General features: G+C 39.4%; 1 protein-coding gene across 3 annotated transcripts; it reads right to left on the bottom strand.

Annotated features, from left to right (window-relative positions):
• Nucleotides 1-339: 339 nt before the first annotated feature.
• Nucleotides 340-20,553, bottom strand: stx3b (syntaxin 3b). 3 transcript variants are annotated; one of them, XM_079672274.1, is made up of 11 exons: nt 20,085-20,553; nt 10,329-10,403; nt 10,144-10,243; nt 9,646-9,720; nt 9,438-9,508; nt 9,070-9,178; nt 8,922-8,995; nt 7,550-7,684; nt 6,082-6,192; nt 5,709-5,819; nt 340-1,160 (listed from the first exon to the last, which is right to left on the bottom strand). In XM_079672274.1, exons 1-11 carry the CDS (start codon nt 20,112-20,114, stop codon nt 1,083-1,085), a joined length of 969 nt encoding a protein of 322 aa, XP_079528400.1. In that variant the 5' UTR covers nt 20,115-20,553; the 3' UTR covers nt 340-1,082. The 3 variants fall into 3 exon arrangements, with proteins under 3 accessions (XP_079528400.1, XP_079528398.1, XP_079528399.1); XM_079672272.1 differs by lacking the exons at nt 340-1,160; nt 5,709-5,819 and adding exons at nt 1,576-3,943; nt 4,262-4,381 and having other exon boundaries at nt 20,085-20,549; XM_079672273.1 differs by lacking the exons at nt 340-1,160; nt 5,709-5,819 and adding an exon at nt 1,576-3,943 and having other exon boundaries at nt 20,085-20,552.
• Between the last annotated feature and the right edge of the window lie 1,346 nt (nt 20,554-21,899).

Raw genomic sequence — 21,899 nt, 5'->3', positions numbered from 1 at the left:
GTTCCTTCTGTGGATCACCGTTGACGATTTAATCTAAATGTATCACTGTTTTCCAATCCTAGTTATCCTCCACACGAGAAGCAGGAAAACAAGCGCACCCTGCAGTAGACCCCGCCCCCACGGTGCACCAAGCCTGCATCTGGTTTGGAGGAACAGTGAGATGGGGGATGAAATTAGGTCAGGGAAGCCGTTCATGCACGTTATGTCTTGCATCGCCATACATTTCCTGTAGCTTATCACATAAAGTAAAATATGCTCTGAATGGTGTTGGGGGAGAGGAAACCATGCATAAAGGCTGAGTGCAAACCTCCAACAGAAGAAGTGAAGCAGACACCGACACGCAAGGAAATCTTTTATTACATAACAGGCTTTACTGGGTTTACACACAGCCAGTGAGCGAGTGGCAGACGCTGTTACAGAAACACAATCAGTACAAGCATTTCAGCAGCAGACTCATACAGACAGATCACACACAACGAAATCACACACACAATCTATTCAAATTATGACAACAAATAATACTACCCAATTGATTATGCATAAGCATTCATTACATTTTGGTGCCAAATAAAGCCACTACAAAAAACAATGTGGACTGAATCCTGCACATTTGACTGAATCCTTAGAAATAACTTTCAGATAATATATAAATATTTTTGCACCACCAGGAGGCGGAAGACTAAAGTCAACCATAATGGTCCAAAATGATTATAAGTCACATGTTCAGCCATCAGGTTATACACAGGCAGACTTGAGAAAATTCTACACACTTACCACACGTTTTCAAACACTTCATACAGCGAGAAAACTATTTAAATTCAAATGATTAAGAAAAAGGGTAAGTGCACAGGGCTGGTAGGTTCAATTTCTCTTTTTTTCTAATACTTTATTTGATTTTTTAGAGAGATTCAAATAATGGACGGGGTAAAAAATAGGGGACCACCTCAGGAAACTTGCTTTTTCTTGACAATCTCTTACCTAGAAACACTTCACAAAGAACAAAGAAAACACTTCAATTTCAACTTTTAGTGTGTCTTTATAGGGTCAATGCTGATGTAAGTTTGTTACCTGTGTACAAGCTTTTATGAGAAGAAGCTGTAGAGATAGGAGAACCCAACGATTCCAATGATGGTACAGCACAATGTTATCATCATCTTTTTCTGTAGAGTTAATAAGAAATACACATTTATCAGACAGCTGCAGCCCCAAGAATAAGGTTTTAAATTACACTTATTGTTCACATTCATGGGAAAACTGGTTTGAAAAAATGGTTGAGCCAAAGGAGAACAAAGGGACACAGATATTTGGCTGTGTTTGTGTGTAGAGAGAGGAAGGGTGAAAAACTTACCTCCTGTTGTAGACTTGTTTTGCACCTTTAAAAACTGTACTTTGCATCAAAATGGTTAACATGTTGTATCGACAATCTGCTGACAACAGCAACTACAACTCATCATAAACATACACTGCTCTTCCATAACATGCAGTCATCAAGAATGTTTAGACATTGTTAAATATTAACCTTCTATCAATCACAAAGGGACATGCATGATATAGCAAGGAAACACAAGTCAACCATTAAAAAACATAAAATCTTTAATTTTGAATAAAATCTGTGGCACTTTAATTTAACATAGTGAACAACGGCTTTAGTTTTCTCCTCTTGCTCTTATTGCAGCCCATGCTGATGGGTAAAGTGGTGTGGGAATAAAAAGGCTCGAGCAGTCGGAGCAGTAGGATTTAACAGTCGAGGGCAGAAGCCAAAAGAGCAGACTGCTCGGTCAAAAGACCAAGCTGGGGAGGCCTCTCACTCTCAAGAGCTACGTCCCTGCACCACCAGAATTAAAAGGAACCATTCAGGCAACAGAAACAAAGACTTCCCTCATGAATGCCAGCCCTCATAATGCGTAGGACATTTACCCCTGCATGTGGTCAATACCTGTTGATAACATCCTCTTTAGTGAGTGGAAACTGTGTCTCTGATGGTCTGTGTGCACAGCCTGAATCACCTGCTGTAACTGCCATATTAAAGCTCTGGGTGATTACATGCGCATGGTGGTTCAATAAACTCACTGTTAGACACTCTACCGAGATAAAAACACCTAATGAAATGATTGTGACAAACCAGAAATACAATATGTTGCCAGTTTTAAGGTACACTCAGCTAAAAGTAATGCATTCGACAGCCCTGTAATAAATCTCAACTTCATTTGGTTTAGATAAGTACTGATTTTCATCATCTCACCAAGCTTCTTTGTCTGTTTGTCAGTAAGACAATGGAAAAAGTGCTGGCTGGATGTTCAGGAAACTTAGTAAAAGGCTTGGACATTGGTAAAAAAAAAAGAAAAAGTAAAAAATCAGACATACAAATAATTTTCTTTTTTTGGTTAACATTGCTATGTAGGACATTTGGCCTTGGCAGAGGTCTGAGTTCTCCAAATGCCCTTCTAGTTATGTATAGGTTCGCTTTGAACTGTTGCAGATATGTGTGGACTCAACCTAATGGTCTCTTTCAAGGTTGGGTTCAGTTGCTCAGAAATGTAGTTTAGTCTCTTTGTATCAATGAAGTCAGACTTGTTTAAAAGTTCACGAGAATAGGATTGATCACAGGGCTGTTGTATTGGAATGCAATAGTTTGAAATGTTGGCAACTGACGTGTGGTTTTACAGCAGAAATATATGGAAACCTAGAATATGCCAGGAAATGCTAATCCCACTGGTGAAGTGCGACCAGTCAGGGAGGCCTAACTGACCATTCACACCATTAAATAGTATAATAAATATATTACTATGATTTACTTATAAGACTATTCTGCACTGAAATGGAAATATCTAGGGTCACTATAAGTCTCATTGGCATTAAAACAAACGTTTTTACAGCTCTTCAACTGGAGAGAATCAGCTCTCTATGTAGGAGGTCAAGATGGTCAACATTGTAGCGGGTTAACAAAAATACACGAATATTCAGGCATTTCTCCAAGACGCAGCAGGGTTTGGATAAGTCTTAAAGCACTGGATGTGTGTTTATCTACCTAACCTGTATTTTATTTGCTCATCTTAGCTTCACCTAAGCATAACATTTGTTTGTACAAGCATCATCCTTCATTTAAAAACACCAGAACCACTGGGCTCTACAAACTGAAGAATCACAAGTGAGCACGCCGATCCTCTTCAAGTTAAAGAAACTAGCCAAATAAAGGGCTACATATAAACAACACAAATAATAATAATTATTATTATTCACATGATCATCTGAGCTTCATTACAGAAAAATAAACATATTTTGAAATGTGAAAGTGCTGGAACCCCCCCCAAACCCAATACAGTGAACATACAGTAGCTATTTTTTTAAATCACAAAATGTGTCAAGGCTCATAAAAAGGCAAGAAATGATGATAAGGGAGGTGATGTGCTTCTACAGGGCTTCACATGGGTCCAACCTACTGGACGTTTAAAATCAATTTCAGATGAGGAACAAATCAAATGTTGGACAATGAAATGTTTAGTGACGCTAAAGTGATCAGTTAATTTTCAATTCTCCTTTCTCCTCCATAGAGTTACAACAGCTATTACACCTCATGTCAGCGTCAGTCTTATTTCCTCATGTGCAACAGAGCATCCTCAAACTGCCAAAGCAGAGTGGGGTCAAACAGACCCTCACTGACAGAAAGGGGGGTTCTGATTGGCTAAAAAGTCTGCATAATTATAACAAGTCTTGTAGATCTTCTTTTTTCCAGAGGTCAAATATAACACTTGTCCTTCTGTTTTTATAAATATTATCTTATCCATTATAGAGTGATCAGCATTAGCCTTCTCTTTGTTGGGCCAGTTGATGGAGGACGAATGAACTGATGATGGCAGCAGTCCTTTTACACTGTCTGTGTGAGGATGATGATGAGGAGGATGACAAGGACCACAGCACAGACAACACCAATTATGATCATCTTCTACAGAGAGGGAGACAATAAAAGAGAGACTGATGTTAATGGCGGGGAACATGAGCATTGAAAGAAGCCCGCAAACCAACACCAGCTTCAACTGAAACTCATTTATAGCTCTGCTTTGTTTGTTCAGCAGTAACCAGAGGCAAGTGCTGCAGAAATGAGAAAGATACACACCCAGGAACTTTGGAAACACACAAACACACCTCAAGTAAGCCCTGTGGATAAAAAGAAAACAAACAGAGCTAGAGGAAAAGAGCATGCAAACCCTTTTTCCAAAGCGCGCTACACCCAACAGAGCTTATTTGCTCCAGAGTTACTCACCCTCAGCTCTCCTCTTACTCAAACAGCTCATCAGCTTGTCTTCAATCCAACTGACAACCCGATTATGAGAGCTAGTAGGGCCAGCAAGACCACCACAACCACCACTATAATCACCATTTTCTGTTGGGAACAACCAAGTAACAGACAGTACCGTCAGGGCTCAGTGGGAAACAACAATAAGTGTATCCTTACTTTGTTACAAAATGTACTACTGCAACGTATATAATATATGGAAGAAGTACTTCCAAATAATTTAAGAGGAAGTAGTAATACCACAGAATGTGTAAAACAGGAAGTAAATGTTATTACTTAATATACTGCTAGATCATCCTCATTTACAAGTTGATTCTATGTTGTACTTTTATGAGAGCAGAAGTATAAAGTTGCATAAAATGGAGATACTTAGGTAAAGCAAACAACTTTGTACAATACTTGAGTAAATGCACTTATTTCCTTTCCACCACTGAGTTGAATTGGGGAATATGTACAGTACAATATATGTTAACAATGGCCATATCAAATATCACAAATGCACGCTGTGGTGTTGGGTAACCTCTCAGAGTTTCAATCTAGCTAAAGTCTGACAAACCAGTTTCGTCTTGGTGCAACAGTGTTTACTTTTCTGTTGGCAAAAGTATAAACACATATACGTTAAAAGCCTGAGGAAGAAGAGGAACATCTTCAAACACACGCAAAACGAAAAGAGTAATGCAGCAACTGTAAACAAAGACAAAGTTAAGGTTAAAGAGAGAACAGAGAGAGAAGAGTGTTGAAGCTGTGCGGTTGAGTATGTGTGTGAGTGTGTGTTTGTATATGCAGGTGGGAGGGGTGGTCTGGTGTTGGGCTGGTCACTGGTTTTAAAAGCACAAGGGGTCCACAGGCGACAGGGTGGAGGCTCAGAACAGAGCCGGTAGGATGTTGAGGGGCAAATGATCAAAGGTGAAGCTCAGGGTCTTGATGGTGGGGGATGGTCTCCATGTTTTCAGGCAGGCTTCCCAAAAGCAAAAAAAACGATTGGGCATTTAAATAACAAAAAAACCCTGGGATAGAAGTCCTGTTGTTCTTTTAGGTACCGATTACATAATCAAATGTGATCCAGGACGACGGGTTTGAATTAAGGTCTATAGGTTTGGGGAATTATCAGATGCTTCAACACTGCACACTGTTTACATTGGTGCAAGGTCATATGAACAACACGGATTACATGACTAAATCATGATTTGATACAAGGGCATGGCACTTGAATCTGACTCAGTCTTTGGCCTGTAGCAATATATTACTCTCTTTTCTCTGTACAACATTATAGAGCAACAAATACATCCTTAAGCTTGTATTTAAAATTTCAATAGCATTTATCTCATGATGTCATATTGTAAAATCGGTAAACTAAAACTATTTCCGTTGCTTTTGGGGAACCTGACCGCTCCTCCTGACTGCGGTCACTCACACGGCGAGCCTCTTGCTGAAACTTTGCAGCTTTCTTTGTGTCCGCTACGGCTCGCTCCACAAAGCCCACTGACTGGTCCATGTTGTTCTCAATCCTTTCAATCATCCCACCCTAACATGGGGCACGGTGTCAGAGGTGACGAAAAGCAACAAAAGAAGATGAATTAAACAACGAGAGAGAGAGAGAAACAAAAAGCGAAGCAAACAGATTGCAACGGTTGCGTGTGAGCGGCGATGTGTCTGCAGGACGAGGGAGTGTGATGTGTACGTACTGTGCTTTGTGGTTTAAATGTTTCAAAATGTGTCTAGGCAGAAGAAACAGGGAAGAGGTCACCGGCAGCAGACTGGTGCAGCGGTCGGTTAAATGACATTACCTTGCGTGCTTTGCCCTGATGCCTTATAGCCTTCTTGGTCTGTTCCCTAGCCTCTGTTATATGGTCCTCTGACTTGGCTACATTCTGCTCTATGTTGTCAATACTGTCACCCTGAAAAACACAAAACAATCAATAAGTTACAGAGCAACACTTCACAGGCAGAATTGGTTTGAATACATACAGTAATACATCTGGTATCACACCTTACAAGACTGATTATACTGTTAAAAACATATACTGTTAATTGTGACTCCATAAGGATTTTTGTTTTAAATATTGAGGAGAAAGATTCCGTTAATGCTGAATTTATTTTAAAAACAAACAAATTAACCTTCAAATAAAATGTGTTCAATTCAGCTTCCAGCCATGTTTTACAGTTCAATTGAAGTACGCTGCTATCAATTAATATTTTGCATAATAGGTTTTTCCCCACATAAAAAGGGTCTTGATGCAGATTTAATAATTGCTCCCTCATTGGAAGAGATTCAGCCATACATGTTTTACACAGATGCGGAGTCTGTTGTTCTCCATATTCAGCGACTAGCAGACATATCAGCATGGTAAGAGTAGTTAGCATATTTTATTTGTTGATGTTGTTTGGTAGACTGTTAGGCTGTTAATGGCAGTAGCTGATACGGCGGCAGCACGTGTGATTCACACACCAAGTGGGAGATCTTCAAGTGGGTAGATATACATGAAGTTGCGGGTTTCAGTTTACTTCCAAAAAAACACCAAACACCCTACCATGTATGCCGTCAAAACATAAACTATGCTAATGAAAACTCTTGCTCTGGCCGGTGATGTGAGGAAGACGGTTTCCCTGTCTATTTGTGTCAAGAGTTTGCATGGACAGTGTTTAGCATTTCCAAATGTGTGATGTATTTCATCTAGCTTGCCCCGGGTACGCTTGAATTTCATATTTTAGTGAAGTGCACAGACAAGATCCAACATAAACACATTTTTGAGTTCAACGTATCTTACAAAATACACAAAACAAACAGCAGGAGGGAAGCCCTTACCTCAAACAAGCTTTTCCCTCAGAAAGCATGGTTCAAGCAGTAAGAGATATGTGGTTAGACTTATTAATCCATATGCATACAGTGACTGACCAATTGACGATATGTGTGTTTTCATTATAGTGTGCTCTGATGACGTGTACAATGATGCTTTATTTGTACATCTTACTAAATGCATTCAGGTAGATTCCATCAATGTTTGGTGATGAGATGAGGTGGCAGAAGAGAATAAAGAGAGGAGTAAGAGAGGCATGGAGCTGGAAAAGAGGAAACAGATGGAGATTGATAGTAAGACCACAGAAGAGACAGGAAGATAGAGTTGAATACAGTCAGGACTGAAAATAAAGATAAGGGGAAAGATTCAGAATGAGTGAACAAAGAATGAAATGGAGGTTCCTAAAGTACTTCACGGGTGGATGAAATGATGGGCAGGTGGATTTTGAGGAGTGTACCTGGCTCTCCACCAGCATGGCGATGTCTACAAACATATCGTGCAGCTCCTTGATGCTACTTTCCAGACGGACAATGTCTTTGTGTCTGGCTTCAATCTCACTCAGAGCTTGTTTAGAGACCCCAGCATCCACAATCTGTGAGAGGAGAGGTTTATTGTTAATAGCAAACAAACGGCACAATAATCTGCCTAAATTAAGAACTGTATTTGTGTTCTTTTCTGAACATCCTGGCTGATAGAGGTTTGCTGTAAAGGCAGCTCGTTAAAAACAGGAAGAGTTCAAATGAGTGACTCATGGTGATTCAGAGAAATATTTAAAAGAGGTGAAACTACTTCCTTTAAATAGAAACGACAATTCATTTATTTCAAACCTGGCAACCTGTTTCAGCTCAAGAAGATGTAGACTAAAGGGGCTGGCTGTGGCTCAGCAGGTACAATGTAAAGTGAGTAAGTGAAGTTAACTTGAGTAAGACACTGGACATTCAGAGAGCTAACAGTAAAGGTGCTACATTGGTGAATAATGAGAAACTAGACCTAATGAAGTGTTTTAAATGTATGGATTTCATTATTTAGGAATATGTTAATTGAAACTGATTAATTACGTATTACTGTGTTCCTTTCTTTTTATACAAAGTTGCCGCTCAGTTCGAATTCAGGTCAGGTTATGTTTTTTTATCATTTGTTTCTATAATGTCATTAACAATAACAAGTGAGTGTTTCTCATACATTTCACCTCACCATATATGATTATTTTACCCAATGCAGTAGAAAATCCCACACTTTATGATGTTATAAACCTCAACTTTGAGATGGTTAGCATTAGTACTCACTTGACTGCATTAGGACAAAAAGACAATCTCTTAGGTTACGACATAAAGATGTTGTACCGTCATTATAAAAACTACAGCACGTGATCAGCTTTGTTTGAAAGGTATGTGGGAAATACAAGTTGTTTATCCTTGTGAAAGAAAAAAATCTTCCCAAACTGCACGGGACATCAACCACCTTCTCAGCAAAGCAGACACAGAGAGGAACCCCCAGCTGATGAAGTGCATAGAGCACAGGTCTGATCAGTAGCTACACACTGGTGCTTAATATCTCAGCTGTTTCATGCATCTTAATAAGGCTTCAGTCTTTGCCCATTGGCTGTAAGTTAGCATGTTTGGAGTACTCAAGAAGGCCCAAGAGAGCAAACTGACTGTGCAGCAGGCTAAATCACATGAACAGCTAATCTTTAACTAGGTGATCTGAGGCTTCAAGTTTGACTGAACTCCTGACTGCTAGCTTCAACTGCATTATGATCATGTCAAGGCCAAGTGGACGTTATGATACTGTATAACAAAATGGAGATGCATATGCACACACATACTTACCCCTGCAGCAAACACCGCAGAATTGCCGCTCTCCAACATCTCCTCCAGTTCGTCATCTGTTGTTGCTTTTCCAGCTGGAGGGGAAAGGTAAATGTTACTGACGAATCAGATCTCTGGTCCGTCACATGACATTAGAGCCGGCACTCACTGATCTCTAGTTGTCTCTGAATACGTCCTTTACTCCTCTCCCTGAAGTCCACCTGGGCTTCATTATACTTTGTCATTACCTCCACAAACTTCCTGGACAGCACTGCATGCTGGGGGACAACAAGCCAAGGAAAATTAGCATAAAAGTAGCCTTGGTCGATAGCTGTTGCCACGGTTTTAAAAGCTCTATTTTCCGATTTTCGTAATGTTACATGCATGTTGGTTCATTTTTGTTTTCTCTCACTCTTAAAAATGTGTATTTTTTTTGTAAAAAACGACATTATATATTCATTGAGTATTGATTCAGTGCATGATCTGAATGTACAGTAGAGATGCCTGTGGAGGAAACTTCAGATGGATATAATCTACCTGTGATTTACGTATCCGAATGTCAGCCGACACCCTCTCCTGCTCCTCTGACTCCAGATTCCTCTCGATGGCTGAGAAGCAATCCAAACAACTCATTTATGACTCAGCTTTCAAATCAACTTCACATCAGCAGAAATTCTCATTAAATCCAAAAAATATCCCCATGTTATTACACACTGATAAGCATGTGTGTGGTGGGCAGACTCACTCTTAAGTTTGTTTCTTGCATTGTTGGCCATCTTCTTTATGTCATTGGTGATTGCCTCCAAGTCATCCTGCGTTTCTAAAAAGGGAAGGACATGTTACAATAAACAGCTAGAGCGTAGAGAAAAGTAAAAGGAATCACTAGAGGTTAAGGTTTCTACTTGTGAACTCAGGGCAAATACATTTGACTCGACTTCATGAAAAAGCAATTATCTGACATCTCCCAACAATGAAAGTGCAATTTGTAAATGCACTCATGCCTACTATGCATGTAAGTTGACGTACAAATATGTTATTAGGCAGCTGGTTATGGTTGAAGACAGCTTTTCTGTTAGTGTTTATTCAAAAAAAGCTCCACTGCTGACAGTTTAGTTGTGTGCTTGAACTTGAAAGAAACATCAGTTCGTCATGGTCTGCCATTTTTGCATTTGTCAACGTAAATGCATCTTACAATGAAGAAACAGTAAGAGTTAAGGTTCAGGTACAGGAAGGGTTATCTTACTCTGATCTGATGTGGGAGCAGACAGGATGACAGAGTAAAGCTTTTTGACTTCAGCCACGTTATCGTCAATTTTGTCGATACTACTCCTGATGTCTTCAATCTGAAACAAACACAAAAACCATAAAGGTCAAGAAGGCGAACAATAATAGTTGTGCGTCTCGACACACACCGATAGTAACACTGACCTGACAGAAGAACTCATCCATGAAGGCTGCATTGTCCATAGAGATCTCCACCTCGTCGTCATCTTGATCACACGTCTAACAGAATGAAGCAAAGGTTGCATCAGAGAAGTAGCCGTTTCCAGCTGGCTAGAGAACGTGTGGAGGGTATTACATGTTGTCCTACAGCTCAAAGTATAAAGCATCTCATCAACACTTTGGGATTAAAGGTTTATTCAGATGTTCAACAACAAACATCTTATTTCACTCCTCTTTGTCATGTGTCTTTTCTCACTGTATGACCTTGTGTTTTATGCCCTTTTTGAGGTAATATGGACAGCACTTAATCATATAGTTGGTTTTAATGAGCCCTACACACAAATTGCATGGCCTAAAGAGAAACAGATAACACTCCATCAGCTGGACTGAAGTTGTTACTTTCAGTGCCCAGATAAAACACACCCTATGTTGTTAGCAATTATAGATACATACAAAATCACCTGAGGCCAAAACATGCCTCCAAACCATCTCTGCCATTCAAAACCCTCTGCGTACTCTCTCCAGATAGCATGCGATCCTGATGCCTTCTGTGTATTTTAATGCTTGGTGAAAGCCCTATTTTCCATTATAGGGCTATGTACAACTTAAAGTTGTGTTGGGGTGTATTGATGGTCCAAATCCATGACTCGGTTCAAATCATAGAGCAAGAGTAATTCAAAGAACAAGTAAACTAAGACTCTGACAAACCATTTAATGCAAGCGCTGCACACTTCTGCCTCAACAGTGGCCATCTTGGGGATGTGTTTTGGGTTAATTTAGCAGTCTGTATTAATTTGGTACTGATAAAAAGGTAATCCGATTGCTGGATCATCATTTTATGCAAGTGATAACAGACGTATTTCATTTGAGACAACACTACCCTTTCCAAATTCACGCACTATGCAATAAAGTACCTAGTATAAAGGAGAAGTCGACTAATGAAAGTTTCCAATTTGAGATAAAGCAAGAGTTTTATTTGCCAATATCAATATTTGGGATGCTGTGAATTATGACTTGTGAAAATACTGCCATTTTTTAAAATCTAATTTAACATCCAAATATTACAGAGGTATGCTCCATAGATGTTTTTTGTCAGAGTAAAAGACCCTGAACAGCATTTAGACCTTGATCTAATAATAATTCACTAATTCAATTGCTTCCTGTTGAGTTGGTCGGCGTGATATATGAGCCAGAAATATCCGTCCGACCCTAATCAGCAGGCACCCAATACTCAGAAAGTGTCCCTCTCCTGGAGCCATAAATACGTCACACGGTACAATCAGTAAACACAGGGAGGTGCCGCAGGTTACCCGCAGATCGCTGAGCACTGCTGGTGAATATTTACACGGTGAGGGACTAGGGCCGGGCTCCAGGAACTCAACCTGTTTTTCACTGACTCAAAGAAACCACAGCTGAGGAACAGAGTAAACAGACATCACAGGGCCGTGCTATGACGGAGATAGGTGGAGGAAATAGGAGTGAAACAATTAATTGGAAGCTCACTTTGTTCCTTCTCTTTCATAAGCTTCTGCATTTTACAGACAAATGTGTTTTCACGGAGCACCTACAGACTGGTGCTGTCAAACTTAACGTTTTACACATGTGGTTTGTGTTTGGTAATGGGTGACAGAGAGTCTGACGTCTGGACACTTGACTTTCCCTGAGAAAGTCAGCCTGGATCAAAGTCAAGGCTTGGAAAATGTTAGCCAACGCAGCTGTGGACTTCCCTGCTCGCTCGTATCACTCTGCCTCAATCTCTTATCTAGTTATCTGAATAGATATAACACATTATTAATGTTGTACTTGAATGACTAACATATATTATTTTAGACTTCCACATGAAGTTATATACATTCATATGTTCGAGTTTATACGATGCACAATACAATATTTTATGAAAGGAACTCAGTGCTTTCTGTCAAAAATAAATAATAACTTTAGTTGTCTGTTTGCAGTAGATTTATCGTAATTTATTTCTATCGTTATTTAGGCAAAACTGTTAACATTTTCTGCTTGCCTTTGTCATTTAATAGTTCACTTATTTGTTTTAGAGTTTTTACACAAACATACGGCTGTGGAACTGAGTTTCACTTTCACCTTCTACCCCTAATGACATTTGAATTGCAAATGTAGCTATTTGGTTTATCCGGCTGTAACTAACAACAATTGTGAATGCAGAGATCCCTGGACACACACTCTTGCACACACTGATAGTTGTTTTTAGACCTGCTCTCTGCGAGTTATTCATCCTACACACTGCTGTAGCCCTCTGCTCTACACATTATGCTCCCTCACACTGCCTTTCTGCAGCAGCAAGATAAGAACGCACTCACTTCCTTCCAGTGTCTCTCATTCAGCAAAAATCAAGAGGAAAGGGACGGACGTGTGCAACCAAGGCTTAAACAAACCGAACAGACCAAGGCCACACGGGCACTCACATCAATATGACAACAGTTTGATACTGAAGAAAATGTAGCCAAGTCAGGGAGAAAACTTTTACAACATTCCTCGTTAAACACACTTGCTCATCATATGATCCAACCTGGAGACAGCTGTTACAGTGAGAGTTCATGAGACATGCTGTAACCCTGCATTGTTTCTGGTGACCACATTAGGGTTAGAAGTGCAATGCACAGTGCAACCCTCCATGAGTAGTTGAAGTCTTGAAAAAGCAGTGAGACAGAGAATATAAAAGTAGGGCTGAAGCAAGAAATTCTTTTAATATCGATTAATCTGGTTGTCAGTACAAAACACAAATATATTCAATTGGATACAAAAAAGAGCAGGAAAGCAGAAAATATCCATATTTGAGGGATCAAACACATCATTTTTTGCCGTTAATTTAACAATTAATTGACTATCCAAATAATTTGCGATTTGTCTTACAAATAAATGCTTAGTCGCCTTATAGCTGGAGCTGCAACTTTAATTAGCTATTTGTGTACTGTGGAAATAGATTCACGTTAACCACTATTTTAAAACATTTCTGACAACATTTGTCTATAATGCTCATGGAAAATAACACCCATCCACTATCTAAGAGAAATAAATGAATAGTGAATCAACTACATGTATTGCCATTTTGTGCCAAAATGCTGACAGACAGAGTGAACCATGCAGCAACAAATTTAATTTTCACTCCGTTTTTGTGAACGAAGTCCAAAAAAACGCTATAATCTTGAGCTTAGTTGCATCAAGATTGTGTAATACATTAGATTTAAGCAATAGCTCACGACAAGCCGTGGTATATGGTCATTATATCAAAGTTAGGGGGCGTGGTTCGGCCCAACGTGAAGCGGAGGGTCGACAACCCCCTTAACTGAGATATAATGACCATATATCACGGCCTGAAGTGCGCTATTGCTTTTATAAAACGGTTACCAATTGTGGCAATATGAAAGAAGAATACACACACTCTAATTTAAATATATTTAATTTGTAAATAATGATGTTCAAAATAAAATAGTCCCTCCGTTGCCTTCTGCAAGAAACGTAGAGCGAGGTGGTTGCTATGCAACAACACTAACAGCTAGCGAACATATTAGACAGAGAGCGTTGATCCATTATTTGGCTATTTATTTACATACGTATTGCCGTTTATTGTGCAGTCAGTGGAAAAACTGTCCAGCATCACTCAGTAGAATGGTTTATGTGGTTACTTGTATAGGTTGAGGTTGTACTAACTAGGCTGTTGCTTGGCGTGGCGAGAATATTGCTCCACTTTCTCCGGTCCCCGAGATTTCGGCTTCCAGTAGCTCTGGAGAGACCTTTCGCACCTGTGGCCACTAACGGTCATCATTGCTCTGCTTTGTTTCAAGACCCGCATTAGCAAGCTTTTGAATGGTGGTACTTTTCCAGCTACCTGCTCTTCACGTAGCTCTCCATGTCGTCGTTTAGGTACTTTTTTTTCTGGAGATAGGCACTGCTCCATCCACTCCTCCATAGTAAGGCCACCCCGGAGGTCGAAGTTAACCTTAAATGTTTCCATCTTAAGCCTTGTTAGTTAGTTAGTTAGTTAGTTAGTTAGTTAGTATCGTAACGGACGTAATGTAACAGTTGTAGCTTTTCTCAGAAGCGGAGGGATACATGACTTGTGAAAAGTAACTACAATTCTACCAGTGATATACGCTCATTATATCACGGCTAAGAACCAATCAGATTGCTTGATTTTACTTGTCCGTTTTATAAAGAACAATAGAGCACACGCTGCACATCATGAGTGATTGACATGTTAGCTTGGATGCTTTCATGTTATTTCTATTCAAATCACTTAATTATGCTTGTTGTGCATTCAAAGCACCATATGTCATGTTGCATAACTCAGCTCAATAAGGCCATTACAGACAGAGGTTTTACTCTGATGCAGACAATATGATCCTCTCTGCCTCTTGAACAGAACAAACAGCCCGGCTCTTTCACACAATTTCAATGGAGCCTCAATTATGACTGTATTTGTTTAGCTCTTTCTGAAAGTCAGATTAAATGTGCAACAGAGTAAAGAATAATCAAACCGACTGCAATGACAACAAAGGGCTCCCTCATAAGAAACTGGGAGGTAATTAACTTTCAGACTTTGTCCTCTAAGATTATAAATGACGTAATAGTAGCAGACAATAAACCTTACTTTGAGGTGGAAAAATAGGATGGTTCAGGAATATGAGGGCGTTCAGAGACTATACTGAGCTGAATAGACAGATATATGCTCACATAAACATGTTGCTCTCCCTAAGGTTTCTCCCATGTTCCCCTTTAAACTGTAGGTTTTTCTCTGGAAGTTTTTCCTTGTACGATGCAAGGGTCTAAGGACAGAGGTTATCGTTTTCTCATACTGATATTCTGCACAAACGGTGCTGTTGTATTTGTTGTAAAGTGTCCTTATTGTAAAGTATTTTTACTGTATGTACAGCACTTTGGCTCGGCCAAAAATCATTTCAAAAATGTGCTATATAAATAAAACCTGATTTTATTTGATATATAGAATAATAATAGTGTTGTACAGCTGCAAAAACAAGACAATTAATCAATAACAAATCATCCGCAGCGATTGGGATCATTCTTAATAATTAAATCATTAAACAAAAACTAAAACGCAGGTTTGAGCAAGTCATATCTGCAAATGTGTTGCATCGTATGTCAGTATGTTTGGAGTGTGTAATACAAAACAATAAGACTTAAAAAATATATGATGTTTTATATTTCCTGTTTTCTGGATTTCTAGACAAAAAGGTTGTTCCCTTACAAAGAATTATCCTTGGTGTTTAGGGCATACAATAAACATATTTAGAGGAAAAACAGACAAATTGCAAAACAACTATCCAAAATTAATCTGGAAATGTATCAAGTGTTCAATGTATTGTTAGTTGAAACCCAATACACTAGATTTGAGTATGGGACAATTTAGTAAATGAGCCACTAATAACCCCCACAGCAGCAGGACGGGGGCCAGGGGTCAGAAGCTCCAACAGGACTTAATTCAACGCTCAAATCTGACAAGGGATTTAAATACTCAACATGCCACAAAAGAAGCCATGTTAGTACTGAAGTACATTTCCCCATTCATCGTGCTGGTATCTGAGCATATCTGAGCGTATCTGAGCCCGGTGGGGAAGTCACGTGACAGAGGCACACCAGGCTTGTAGGACAGTCAGTTTAGAGAAACACTTCTCAGAGCTGAAGAGGATATGGCTTTCACTGAAGGCAAATACCGGGAGGGAAATGGAACAGAAAGACTACAATGCTAATCATTCTGCCATATTAACATCAGCCTTTAATGAAACATGGGAAACATGGCTACAAAAATCCAACAACAAATATTTTTGTATTATCGGTTAATCTGAAGATGATTTTTAGATTGTTCTGTTGGATGTTTGGTTTTTAAAATGTCAGAAAATGATCCATCCTAGTCTTTTTAAAAGCCTATGGTTATGCATTTAAATGTATTTTTGGCAGTCCAAAAAACATATTTATTTAGATTGATATAAAATAAATCCGAGAGAGGAGGTAATCCCTGTTTTTGTGAGGGTGAAAACAGCATTATTGTATACAAATTACCTCTAACAATACCATTATCAAAACAGTTGTCAAAAATGTTTTCAGACAATCCAATTATCAATTACTCGACTGATTGCATTCCCTCTCGCCTTCTCAGAGATGTTTTCGAATCAGTTGGAGAAAATATGTTATTACTTATAAACACCTCTCTTAGCTCAGGATGTGTCCCAGCTGCCTTCAAACATGCCGTGGTCCAGCCACTACTTAAAAAGAAAAATCTCGAACCCTCCGTTCTCGCAAATTTTAGGCCCATCTCCCAGCTACCTTTTTTATCTAAAGTCCTGGAGCGAGTAGTCTACGCCCAGCTGCAGTCTTTCTTAACCACGCATGGCATCCATGAAAAGTTTCAGTCTGGGTTGGCTTCAAACCCATGCACAGCACTGAAACAGCCCTTTTAAGAGTTTTTAATGCTCTGCTCCTAGCCGCCGACTCAGGTAGCCAAGCTGTCCTGGTGCTGTTAGACCTGACAGCTGCCTTTGACACTGTGGACCATAGCATCCTGTTGTCGCGGCTCGAACAGTCCGCAGGCATCACAGGCTCTGCCCTTGCATGGTTCAGGTCCTACCTGACAGACCGTAGCTTCTCAGAGCAGCTAGGTAGCTTCACCTCTGCTAAAGCCCCTCTTACCTGTGGGTGTTCCCCAAGGCTCGATTCTGGGCCCCATCCTTTTTCTACTGTACATACTGCCCCTAGGTTCAATTCTCACATAACACAACATCCCCTTCCATGGTTACGCCGACGATGTACAGATCTATCTGCCTCTCAATTCAAATGTCAACTCACTACAGCAGTTGCTTAACAGAGATAAAATCCTGGCTGAGCCAAAATGTCCTCAACCTCAACGAGAGCAAGACCGAGGTCCTCTTTTTTCGACCCCAACCTCCAGCCTCTCCGGTTGATATTCTGGGCTCGCTCAATAAAAACATCCTCCCCTCTGTCATGAACCTTGGAGTGACCTTCAATAGCGCTTTTAAAATGTGATAAGCAGGTCAGCACCGTAGTCAGGACCTGCTTTGATTTTTGTTTGTTTTTTTAAATACGACTATTGGCCAAGACCAAGTCGTTTTTATCTTTTAAAGACCTAGAAAGGGTTATTAACGCCTTTGTTAACTCAAGACTGGATTACTGCAACGCTCTGTATGTGGGTATGGATCAGGCCTCAATTAGACGCCTACAGCTAGTCCGAAACACAGCTGCACGTCTTCTCACTAGCCATAAAAAGCGCGACCACATCACCCCAATTCTGGCCTCACTGCACTGGCTTGCAATTCGGTTCCGAATTGATTGTAAACTCCTTTTATTTGTTTTTAAAGCACTAAATGGGCTGGCTCCGACCTATATAGCAGAACTCCTCCATCGCTACACCCCAGCCAGAGCTTTAAGGTCGGCTGACCAGCTGCTGCTGATAGTGCCCCTCCATGTGAGGTCGGCCCACACCCTAGGGGTTTTTAAATCTAGACTTAAAACTCACTTCTTCTCTCTGGCCTTCTAGTCTGAGCGGAGCACGACTTCTGACATTTCCCTGCGTGTGATTTTTTAATTTTTGCTGTTGAATTTGTTGTAAAGTTATTTTATTGTTAAGTGTTTTTATTGCATGTACAACACTTTGGCTCGACCAAAAATCGTTTAAAAAAAATGTGCTATATAAATAAAACTTGATTTGATATACATTGCTAAAGTATTTACTTATTTTGTTGCCATTTGTTTTATAGCTTGAGCAAGCAAAAGTACTCCAAGCTCTCTTACAGTGTGCCGTATGATCTATCACCTGTGAACATAGCTCCAGGTGAAACTACAACGCAGCATTTTCTTGTTGCTCTTCTTTTCCAAAAGGCTACAGTCATCAGGTGATGTGATCGTGATATCACACACACACACACACACACACACACACACACACACACACACACACACACACACACACACACACACACACACACACACACACACACACACACACACACACACACACACACACACACACACACACACACACACACACACACACACACACACACACACACACACACACACACACACACACACACACACACACACACACACACACACACACACACACACACACACACACACACACACACACACACACACACACACACACACACACACACACACACACACACACACACACACACACACACACACACACGTAAGAAAGGGAAAAGAGGTTGACTTGCCTACTTCACCTGCTACCTACTTCCTTTCCCTCAAAAGGAGCCAGCTGTGGGAGATTAGAGACGCCTGGGGGGGATGCCGCAGCTTTAAACACAGCAAATATTTGGCCAGCAGTTTTAGGTAGCTATGGCAACACATCCAGACTAGGGTTACAATTTGGATCATGGCCCGACTCCCATGAGCAGAAACTGTATTTAGTGTCATTAACTCAACGATGGATGTTTGCTGCTGTGTAGGTTTGTAATCTGGCTGTGATAGCTAAATATAAAAAGGTAAAGAGGATTTTGGTTAAATCCATCCCAACTGATCCTTCATCAGTTTTACAACTAGGGATGGGAAGATATAGGATTTTATCGCAGCTGTAAAATACAGGTATTATTATGCAGATTATTATGAAAAGATTCACTTGCTGTTTTTTATTTCTTTATACTTTGTGCATGCAGGTGGACCTTATAATGTGTAATGACCTTGTTAAAAAGAGATAATTGTACTTTTTGTGATGCATTACAAATATTTTTTTCTTTAAAAAAGGGATTCCAGTTTATTTAAAAATGCAAATGTAGGCATATTCTGATGATTATTAGGATTATATTGTGATTTTCAGATAGGAAAAATCATGACATGGTTTTATTTCTATAATATTTTCTATAATATATTTGTGACAGCTTAACATGTTTTTAGAATGTATGGCAACTATGACTGCAAGTAACAAACAAATGTAGAGTGGATTAGCCTATTTATCCACTGTATAATAATCAATAGTTTCAAGAACAATTTTGAAATCCATCCCAAATCCAAGATTGCTTATTTGTCTCCCAAACATTTCTTAAACCAGAAGATTTCCACTTAACGTTCAGGCTACATAGATAAAAGCCACACATGTTCTGCTGAGACCAGAGTATGTTTATCGTTTTGCATGAACGATTGATTGGTTACCAATTAGTCGATGAATTTTTGACCAAGTGAATAATCCACAAAACATTTCATCTTTAATGGCGACAGTCAATGAAAACAGAAAGATTACTTCTGCCCAAGTCTGTGTTGATTATCTAAATGTCAAGGACAACATCATATTATGGGAATTAAGCTCACCTGTTGAGCTATAAGACTTATAAAATGAAATCTGGTGATGCAGTTCAATTAATAACAATTGCACTATGAATTCCTCTACATTGCAGTAAATACTTCAGCTGCACAACATACAACATGGCTGAATATAGAGAAGAAAATATGTTTTACATATCTTCCACTTGTTTTAAAATAGCTTTTTCAACCAACAGTGTTCCTTCATAATAGTTATGTCATCACATGGTACACAGTTGGTTCAAATGTATCAATTACCAAAAGTTAAAGTAGAAATGGAAAGAGGAGAAAATGTCTTTCATAACCTAACATTTACAGATTTTTCTCAGAAGCCTTTTTCCGGTGCAGTCAAGTGTACAGAGCGTATACTGAAGAGAAAAGGACACTTAATATTTCCTGGACACTACTTACCGCTTTGAGTTGCTCCAATCGGTCCTTCATGTTTTAGACGGTATATTTAACACCTTTAGACCAAAGAGAGGACCACAGTAATGTGTCAAATAGCTCAAAAACTAGTCCCAGTCTCTGAATTCTTCAACCAGCTGGCAAACTAGCTTTCCGACAGAAACCCACCGCCAGTAAGAAAAACACTTAAAACTCCCCAGAAGTCTTGACAGAGGAGTCTGGGAAAAAATGACTTTTTCAGATAAGAGGAGTCTTTCCGTCGTTTTTCCATACAATATGGCTGCTGGGTTTAAAACCAGTGTTTTTTTCCTCAGCTAAATCTCCTCGCCCAGGGGATTAAAACAACAGTTGTGTAGAGCCGTATAATCTGCCTCTCTGCTGGCAACTAATCATTCTGAAACGCACTTTTCTGCTTGACGCATGCGCAGAGAAATCCATGTCCTCTGAGATGAAGCCACGCCCTGGGCCACCTGCAGCAGTGATGCATTCAGGTATGGTAGGAATTACACCTCTCTTAAACCACCTCATACTAGAAACAATAACCAATAATTTAATCCACTGATTTAAATGTTACATTTTTTTAAATCAATAAACCAAGTATGTTCTGGTACCACCTGTAATGTCTTCCTTATTTTTAATAGCCTAACTATGTCTAATTTGTTCTGCTTTGTCTTGTTAAGTATTGACTTCTTTATGTACCCTCTACAAACAGATTAACATCTATGAATGTTCTGTCAACAATGGATACATCTGTGGAATTTATGTATTTACGTTTTTTAATACTTCAAGGTTCTTTATTGTCAAACTAACATAGCTACAGAGTAATTATGTCGTTGAAAATCTTAGGTCACAGGCTTCTCAAACAATGCAACACAATAATACAGATAAGCAGACAATATTAAAACAATATTAAAATATACTATATTAAAAGTAATACAAAAAGAAAAAAAGTTTTAAAAAAGTGAGAGAAAAAAAGTGGAATAGTGGAATACGAGTCTATGTACAAGTTATTAGAATTATATATTAGATATAGATAAATAATTACTAAGTAGCAGATGAATGTTATGAAATGTTACTTGGGCAAGACCTCTGGGCTCTCCACAATATAGACGTGTTGCACTACCTTATCTTGTATTTTATTATATGTTGGAGGAGCTCAGGTATGACAATAAAACCTTTGAATCTGAAAAAGGTATAATTTACAACTGACTTCTGATTCTCTCAACAATTGTAACATTTGAGGAATATTTGCTGGGATCTCAAGGATCTATTACTATAGGCTTTATAACCCTGTTCAGGTCATAATAGCCAGGTAGAAGACACAAGTCCCAATGAACGTGCACAATAACTCTGTAGACTTTCTCAATCATGTAGAGATCTTCGCCTGTGCCCTGAATGAAAGAAGGTGACTGACACCTGGTGGCCATGGACACGTTATAGGAAGTCAAATTATTCGGAATACCGTTGGAAATATTTTTAATTAAAAGCCTCGTCGTTGTGTCCTACACCCCCACTTGTGTGTCTACTACACGGTCTTTCAAAATCTCCATCTAAAATATTGGCGCTGCAGACTACACATAGCAGCTATATCTGATGCTTAAATAACCACCCAGTGGTCCTTAAGCCTACCTGGATTATTACATCCTGTCCCTAAAGTTATAATACCAAGGCTTTGTGATGAGTGAGTTAATAGTTATCAGATAGACACAATACAAGTCAACTAACATCTTGCTATGTAGGGCCAAGAATCGGCCCAGAGTGCAAGATAAGCTAAATTGATATTTTACTTACAAAATCGACCAAAACCCATAGCTGTTGCCT

This window comes from Notothenia rossii, assembly GCF_949606895.1.
Source record: "Notothenia rossii genome assembly, chromosome: 3".
NCBI classification, from domain to species: Eukaryota; Metazoa; Chordata; class Actinopteri; order Perciformes; family Nototheniidae; genus Notothenia; species Notothenia rossii.
The sequence above is the reverse complement of the archived record's forward strand: the minus strand, read 5'-3'. Positions and strand labels throughout refer to the sequence as shown.

Coding starts and splice junctions, on each gene's coding strand:
- stx3b (XM_079672274.1), bottom strand. CDS start 20,114: ATGAAGGACCGATTGGAGCAACTCAAAGCG. Junction 9,721..10,143: donor TGCTCCCACATCAGATCAGA/GTAAGATAACCC, acceptor TTCCCTTTTTAG/AAACGCAGGATGACTTGGAG. Junction 9,509..9,645: donor TGCAAGAAACAAACTTAAGA/GTGAGTCTGCCC, acceptor ATTGCTTCTCAG/CCATCGAGAGGAATCTGGAG.